Source organism: Tupaia chinensis, unplaced genomic scaffold, assembly GCF_000334495.1.
Source record: "Tupaia chinensis unplaced genomic scaffold, TupChi_1.0 Scaffold000273_1, whole genome shotgun sequence".
In the NCBI taxonomy this organism is placed as follows: domain Eukaryota; kingdom Metazoa; phylum Chordata; class Mammalia; order Scandentia; family Tupaiidae; genus Tupaia; species Tupaia belangeri.
Window position 1 is genome coordinate 879,768 of NW_006159755.1, and position 8,502 is coordinate 888,269.

Genomic DNA, 8,502 nt, shown 5'->3' on the forward strand with positions numbered 1-8,502 from the left:
AATGGAGGAGAAGGGATTACGGCGTGGCCATCCCCCTGGGGGGTGATTTCTCGCTTTCTGTCTCTCAGTTTCTCTCTGTCTTTCTGGCGAGCACATGCACCCTATAGCAAAAACCTCTCCCCCTCCAAAAAAAAAAGAATTATAGGGTGCCAGGACTGCCATTTGCAGGGCCTGGAAGCTCACCAGCACAGCACACTCCCCTGTAAGCATCCACACCACAGAGTCAAACCCCAGCCCTGACAACCAAGTAATCGTGGGCAGGTGGCCTGGCTGGCCCGGAGCTCGGTTTCTGACGGTATAATAGGGATAAACACTGGAACAGCCTCAGGCTGTGTTAATAATTAAATGAGGTGACACACGCAGCGCGTCCCCACATAGCAAGCACTGGGTACAGACTGTAAGATCCCTTTTCTTGCAGTGTGCACAACACTCCCAAGCCCTGGGTCCAGAGGGACCACTCGCCAAACGGGCAGGTGGGCCTCCCCCAGCAGGGCCTACCTTTTGCCATCTCCTTCCACGTGGGGATCTTCTTCAGCCTGACGAAGTCCTGGCAGAAGTAATGTTCCTCCCGCTGCTTGTCACTTAGACCCTTCAGAAAGGCTGCAGGGGTGGGATGGGGCGAGCAGGAAGAAAAATCAGGGTGGGCAGGGAGGGGGTAGTCCAGGGCCTCCCCCTCCTCATGACGCAAATACACCCTACACCTCGGTCCTTTCCATGGGCATATGGGGAAGGCATGCTGGTGTGTGTGGGGGGGTGCCCTCCCCAGCATGAAAGGAGAGGCCCCTGAAACCTCCTGAGGGGAAACTGAGGCCCAGGGCAGCCGCGGGACCTACCCTGGCAACGCACCCTCAGCTCGGCTCTGCACTTGGCAGCTATGCTCACTCATCTGGGCCCCTAGATTCTTCACGTAGAGAATGAGGGTCAAGACACCCCTTAGGGAATAATCCGGAGCTTTCTCACACACCGCAGCTTGGCGGGCGCTCCATGACAACACCGACCCATTACCGCTTCAGTCGCTCACGTCGTCATTGTCATTGTGGAAGGCAGGACAACTGCTCTCCTCACAAAGCAGCAGAACCAAGCAGGTCGGGTGTCTGTCAGCTCTGGGTGAGGGCTCCCCTTGGCTGGACACCAGGTTGGGGTCCCACAGCTAGAAGTGTCCCCGATTTTATCAACTAGGAAACGGCAGCCCAGAAAGGTTAGGAGGCAGCTGGTGAGCTCGTCCGCTCAGCTCATGGACTCCGGGTCCTCCCAGGCGGGCTCTGGCCCTGTCCTTGGGGCAGCGCCGGGCAGGGAAACCCTATGCTTCCCTCAGAGACTGGCAGCGCGGTCATGGCTCGCAGCTCACGGGCTCCCCCTACCGTCCCAGATACAGGCTCTCCAGACAGAGCAGCCCCCCTCCAGCCCCGGCCCCCTGCCCACCTCTGGTCCAGCACACAGCAAAAGCACCACCAGGAAACTCAAAAGGCATGGGAGTGGCCCAGCTGCAGTGCAGAGACGACACTGCTTGGGAGGCTGGAGGCCTGGCAGGCCCAGGTTCGGCTCCCGGGTTGACCTGTACACACCAGGTGAGGCTGCACACACCTGCACTAGTGGCTAATAGAGAACCTGGGGCAGGAGGATCTCGACACAGAGACTGTCAAAAAATGCCTGTCTCTGTCTCCCTCCCTTTGCCTCTTCTGTCTCTCTGTCTCTCACACAGCATCAGGAAATACGTAGAGGTGGGAGAGCAATTAGAGGGTTGGTGAAATGGCTTGAGGGCAGGAATTCAGAAGAGACTGGCAGGTGTCCCCTCACCCCCAGAATGTGCCTTTATCAGCCAAAGTCACTTGGTCTCTCCAAGCCTCTGACTCCTCGCCTGCCCACAGGTGGCAGTGGGGATAGGGATAACACCCTGGGGGTGCTGGAGCACATGGAAAGGTCCCAGCTCAGTCCTGTGGCAGGAAAGCCAGAGGGCTGGCCACGCCCCAGCCTGAGCCAGGACCACACTTCCTGGCAGCTACTGCCCACCCCTTCCACAAACGTTTACTGGGCCGCTGGGGATACAGCAAACAAGGCAGACAGGGTCCTGGCCTTCCTGAATCTACAATCCAGCCCGAAGACGGAGGCTGATCCAGGCATTACACCATCAAGCAAGCAACTCAAAATCAGGGGCCGGAGAAGGAGGTATCGGGAACCTGGTCTGGGGGTGGAGTGGAGGTGGGGTAGGATCTCAGGAGGCTGAAGTGAGACTAGGAGGGGAGTGGGAGGTAGCTAGGGCTGAAAGGGGTGCTAGCCAGCAGGACAGCGTGAGTCCTGAGAAAATTCATTTCAGTGTATGTGTGGGGAAGACAACTTAGGAGCCTTAAAGGCCTGTAAAGAAAGGACTTCAGGGCCAGCCGGTGGCATGGTGGATGAGGTGGCTGGATCCCACATGACCAACTGCAAGATTTGAGACCCAGATCCAGTGGCTCACGGGGCACGCGTGCATGCATCCATGCCCAAAATCCCCAAAGGAGGGAGAAATGAAGAAGGAGGCGTGGTGTGACCATTCTCCATAAGGGGTGCTTTCTCACTTTCCCTCTCTCCTTCTCTGTCTGGAGCACACGCGCTCTCTGGCAAAATTTCTTTTTAAAAAAGAATGCCTTTATCCCAGGGGCGATCCCGGGGCACCATAATCAGACTAGATAATAAGCCTTTCCCAGTTGTAGATGGGGGCCATTCCCAAGTGTGCCGCTTTCATCCTAAGGAGCTGAGGGTCCCTCTATCATGCCTCTCCATACTGGGCCCTTCACCCTAGGGCCCTGGAGGCTCACAGCCCATTTGAGGGGCGGCCCTCCTCTCAGGGCACAAACCCCAAGGACCTGAGAAGCTGCCCAGAGGCTCCCATTTAAATGCTCCTTTCCTTGATCTGGGGGTGCTGGTATCTGGGAGCTGAAGTGTCTCTCCAGGCCTAAGTTTCCCTCTTCTGTAAAATGGAGGTATGGAGAGCGGCCTCCTGGCCCACGGTGGTTAAGAGAACTGGACCCACATGGCCCACCATGGTTCAAGTCCTGGACCTGGTGGCTTGGGAAAAGCACCAGGCACGTGTGTACATACCCCAAGTCCCAACGAGATGGGGAAACGGAAGAGACTGTGGCATGACCGTGCCCCGTGGGCTCGCTCTCTCTGGTTCAGTGCTGGCTGATGGGACCACCCAGAGGACAAAGAAAACCTGTGGAGCAGAAGGCGGGGCTGCTCCTGGCTCTGCCTCTCACTGGCAGCTTGAATGTGGCTCAGTTAATAAGTATTTACAGAACTTCTATCCTTCAGCAAGTCTGGAGGTGAAAAGCAAGGTGAGATCCAAGAGAGCTTCCAAGAGGAAGTGACCCCAACTTGTCTGGTCTGTCCCCAGAGGTACGAATCGCTGGAGAAGATCCCATCACCGAGCAGAAGCTTCCCTCTAAACCCTCCATCTCCCCCTGGCTGCCTAGACGCTCCAGTTGCTGCTTTGGGAGTGGGCTCCCCCTTCTCCCCTCTCCCAGCCTCCCAACTCCTTCTCCAGCCAGAGAAACCGCAGCCAGGATGCTGCCTCCTCCCCCACCATGCTGGAACCTCCACCACCTGCCGGCACCTCCTCGTCCTCCCTCCAAGTCACTGGGCATGAAGGTCCTTCCTCCCAGCGAGGCCACCTGCCAAGCTCACCTCCCAGAGGACTCGCTCTTGCAGCCTCCCCACCCCTGCCCAGGCCGTCCTGCCTGCCCTAAACAACCTCTCCTGTGCCCCCACCTACCTGCCTTTTAAAACAAAATGCCTCTGTCCGCCTCCACCCAATCAAGGTCAAGGTCACCGTACCCACAGGGCTGATGCAAAGGCTTTTCCTGTCTTCTCTGTAGACATCTCCTTGAGGCCTCACCTCTCTGTTCAAGCCGACACCCTCCCTAGGTATTCCCATTGATTCCATAGATTCAAACCGGTCTTGCTGCTGCTAACCCCAGGGCTGCCCCTCCAGCAGCTCCTCGCTCTCTGAGCCTCTGATGCCCACAGCCCCTGCTCTCTTCCCCCCTCAAACTCATGTACAAAACTTTGACTCTTTAGACCCCAACATTTGGGGGGGCAGGGTGATGGTTTTAATTTTAATTTTTTTGTTTTCTATAGGGTGCATGCATTTGCCAGAGAAAGTAAGAAATCACCCCCCGCCCGGGGATGGCCACGCGGCAATCCTTCCTCTCTATTCTCCTCTTGGGATTTTGGGCACGCGCCAACACCCTATGTGTTTTCAAGTTGCCAAGCCCGGGACTTGAACCACACAGCTGGACATGTAGGATCCAGCTGCCTTAACCTCCACACCACCTGCTGGTTCCAAGATGGGACTTTTTCATCCTTTCATTCTCTCTTCTTTGCTCAGGCCCCAAACAGGAATCCTTCCTTTTCATTCCTCTTACTCCCCATGCCCCATCCAGCTGTGTCCAGCTGTTCAATTTATCCCCTTCGTACTCCAGAAGCCAAGCCTCCCTCTCACCCCATGGGGCCTTCCAGAAGCTCGGAGCTTCAGCCTCCCCTGTCTGTTCCTGGCCAGCAGCTCCAGGCCCCTAGGGATGTAAATTGGACAGGCACTTCTGTTCCAAAGCAATTCAGATTCCAAGTCCTTACCACCCCCACCAATCCTGCCCAGGGCCCTGCCCCAACCCCCTTGCTAACCTCTCCACACACACCATCTGCCTGGTCGCTCACCTTCCAGTACTCAACCAACCAGGCCGTGTTCTGCCTCAGGGTCTTTGTACCTGCAATACCTCTACACGGGAAGCTACTCTTTCTTTAAAGTCCTCTCCTCGTGACCCTCTCCCCACCCTGAGGAGCCCTCCCCGACCTGCCGAGCGATGGATCAGTGGGCCTCGGTTTACGTCTACTCCTTACTCGATCTTGACCGTAAGGTCTACATGGGAAGTTCATGTATACTGCTAGACTCCTGCCAGCTGACACAGGGCATGGCATGTGTGACCGTCCACCTGGGGGTGCACTGATGAGTAAGTGGGCTGAGAGCTGAGGGCTGAGGGTGCAAACTGCTAGCAGAACAGTTTTCTCAGCAGAGGGAACAGCATGGGCCAAAGCCCCGAGATAAGAGGAGAGAGTACTTCCCTCCATTTCTCTTACCCAAGGTAAGTGGAGAAATGAGGGTGTAATGGTTACACTGCCGGACTCCCACGCAGTCGACTGCAGTTAGAGGCCCAGGCCCAGCATTTTTTTTTTAAAGAATTATTTATTTATTCATTCATTTATTTTAATTTTATCAGAGAGAGAGAGAGACAGAGATAGAGAGAGAGAGAAAGTGCAGAAGCAAGCCACCAGTTCTGGGACTTGAACCATGGTCGGCCATGTGGGAGTATCCCATGCCTTAGCCACCATATCACCTGCTGGTTCCCGACCCAGCATCTTAAAACTCACACCAGGCACGTGTGCGTGTGTGCCAGAATCCTGAGAGGAGAATGGGAAAAAAGGGATTACGACATGGCCATCCCCCAGGGCATAATTTCTCACCTTCTATCTCTCTATCTCTGTCTGTCTGGCGAGTGCACACGGCCTATAGCAAAAATCTCTCTAAAGATAAATGAATAAATAAAAATTTAAAAATTAAAAAAAGAACCACAAGATTGACTCCTGGAGACAGTCTCCCATCTGAGCACTGGGAGGTGCTCGGTGGAACGTGGCCCACTCCCAGGCTGCTACGGTGGTTTTTATTCCTGTTTAGTTCTAGGTCCCACTGGGTTTGGGCTGGTGAGCTCCTGGCACCATGACCATGGGAGAGCCATCTTTTCTGCACGTCAGTTTTCTCACCTCTAGAACAGGGACAAGTCGGCCTTCCCTGGCACCCAGGCTTGCTTCGAGGGTCAAATGAGGAGGTGGATGTGAAAATATCTTGGGAGCTGCACTTTGCTCAATATGACTGACTCCTTTCTGAGAGGGAATGTAAAAGACCCAAAGAGGGCTGGCCCTTTGACCTGGTGGTTATGAGAGCCAGATCCTACATGGCTGAATGCGTGATTCAAATTCCAGCCCTGGAGGCTTAAAAAACATGCCAGACATGTGTGCGTGTCCAAAATCTCAACAAGAGGGCCCAGCAGTTAACGTAATGGCTATGTCACTGAACTCCCATGTAGTCGACCACAGTTTGAGTCCTGGACCTGGTAGCTTAAACTCACTCCAGGCATGCGTGTGCATGCATGCCCAAGATGCCGGGAGGAGAATGGAGGAGAAGGGATTGCAGCGTGGCCATCCCCCCTGGGGGGTGATTTCTCGCTTTCTATCTCACTGTTTCTCTCTGTCTTTCTGGCAAGCACATGCACCCTATAGCAAAAACAAACAAACAAACAAAAGCTCTCCAACAACAACAAAAATCTCAACAAGATTAGGCCTGGCAGATGACATTGTGATTAAGGCATTAGATTCCTATATGGCTGACCATGGTTCGAGTCCTGGGCCTGGCAGCTGGCTTTCTCACTTTCCCTTTCTCTCTCTCTGGTCAAATTAAAAATAATGATATTAAATAAATTATTTTTTTAAAAAAGAAAAATCTCAACAGAATGGGGAAATGGAGAAGGGACTGCAGTGTGGTCACTCCATTGTGGGGGGCGCTGTTTTCTCCCTCTCCTTCTCTGTCTCTCTCTCTCTCTGGTGAACACAGATGTCCTCTGGTAAATTGAGAGTGAAAAAAGAAAGACCCGACGAGAATAAGGGTGAATAAGGCAAAAATAGGGAGAAGAAACATTTTTCCCCCAGCCCCAGGGCATGGCAAGTGGGGGAGCTTTCTAAGTTACTTGGGTCCCCTAGGCCAGCAGATGGTGTGGTGGTTAAAGGCACTGGACTCCCACATGGCCAATCACAGTTCAAATCCTGGACCTGGCAGCTTGCTTTCTCACTTTCCCTCTCTTTCTCTGTCTCTCTCTGATCAAAATGGAAAATAATAATAACACTAATAAATAAATAAAGTTAAATTTTTTAATTCTAAAAAAATAATCTACTTGGATCCCCAAATTTGCCATCTGGCCCAATCATGACCAAAGACATCCTCTACCCCACCCCACGAGGCCTTGGCAGGCTGCAGTGTGGACACTCCCAGCAGGCTGGACCAGTGGGCACAAAGTCATGGTACCGGCTGTGGTGCTGCCAGCACAGGTCAGCCGGGACCCAGCCTCGGGCTATGGCTCCTGCCATGACGAACCCGAGGCCTGCCTAGGCCTCACACATGCTGAGTCGCTCTGGCTGGCACAGGTCCTCGGTTCCCCGTAGAATCAGTCTGGGCTGCCCAGAGACACTTCGCCCGAGCAGACATCATCAGGCAGATGATGGGAAGAGTGGAGCCATCTGTCCCAGGTCACAGGCAAATGAAAGGAAATGAGGGGAGCAGAGGGCCCAGCCAGGGCTCTCCCCTATGCTCCTCCCCGGTAAGGGTGGCCTGGACTGAGTGATCCACAGCCTGGACAGCCCCCTCTCACCAACAAAGTCCAAAAGACAGCTCCACTGCCCAGACAGCGTCCTGGCTCTGCCACCAGTCAGCCGGTCACCCAACCTGGGGACACCTGTTAGCACAGTCCCTGAGTGCCCACCTCAAAAGGTCAGGGAAGCAGGTGCCAAGTCCTCACCTCCTGCACAGGGCCACAGCCTAGTGGACCCCTGAGAAGCTGCACGCTGCCCCAATCCCTGACTTACAGGGGGAGACGAAGCCAGTAATTCTCCACCAGCTCTGGGGAACCAGGTGCCATAGTCACCGCCTCAGCTTCATCCGTTATCGGCAGCCGTGCCCCCCAGGCCCCTCCTCACTTGCTCTGGGTGAAGGAGAAGCAGGAACCATAAAGCTGGGCATATGCCCCACGCATTTATAACATTTTCCACCTCCTTCTGCCGGAAAGACAGATGCAGACTTAAAGCACAAGTGAGTTTTATTTTTTTTATATATGAAAGATGTAAAACATGCATTTTCATTTTCTTTCATTTTTGAAGAGGCAAAAGTATTTCACAGCTCAGTGAGACAGGTGTTGTAAAAAGATGTTCGCAGTAAATTTTGATGGGGAGGCCTGACCCTGGACGAAGCTTCCAGCGGCTCCTGGGCATGGGACCCGAGCAGCAGGAAGCAGCCTCCGCCAGAACCATAAAGTGCGGTGGGCGAACGGGAATTCAATGATGTGTTTTAAGAAGTGTCTTTATGGCACTTTGCAAGCCAAGGTGGAGAGGAGTGAGGGCAGGCTGGGGCGCCCAGGCGGGCTCCTCTCCTGGAAACTGCTGCTTGGGCAGGGCTGATAACGACTGGGCTCCAGGAACACGGCCGTGTTTCTGCTGCGTGGCAGGAGCATTAATCACCTGCACCCACAGGTCTTGTCAAAGCCCAGGGCATGAGCAATGGGGAGATGCTTCTGTCCTCGTTAGCCCCCCCCCCCGCCACTGCACACTCAGGGATGTGCCAAGGCCGAGTTCCCCAGAAGACAAGTGGAAGAAGCCTCTCCCACCCACCCCAATTCCCAGGTGTGCCTGGAAAATTCGCAGGTTCAG

The 8,502-nt window shown here is 54.4% G+C and overlaps 1 protein-coding gene across 1 annotated transcript in view; it reads right to left on the minus strand.

Annotated features, from left to right (window-relative positions):
* MACROD1 (mono-ADP ribosylhydrolase 1) overlaps positions 1–8,502 on the minus strand; it is a gene marked incomplete at its 5' end in the record, with an annotated part of 187,195 nt that overhangs the window by 172,181 nt on the left and 6,512 nt on the right. Inside the window, 1 exon segment of the mRNA XM_014588329.1 lies at positions 499–600. Coding sequence (XP_014443815.1) covers positions 499–600 — 102 coding nt within the window.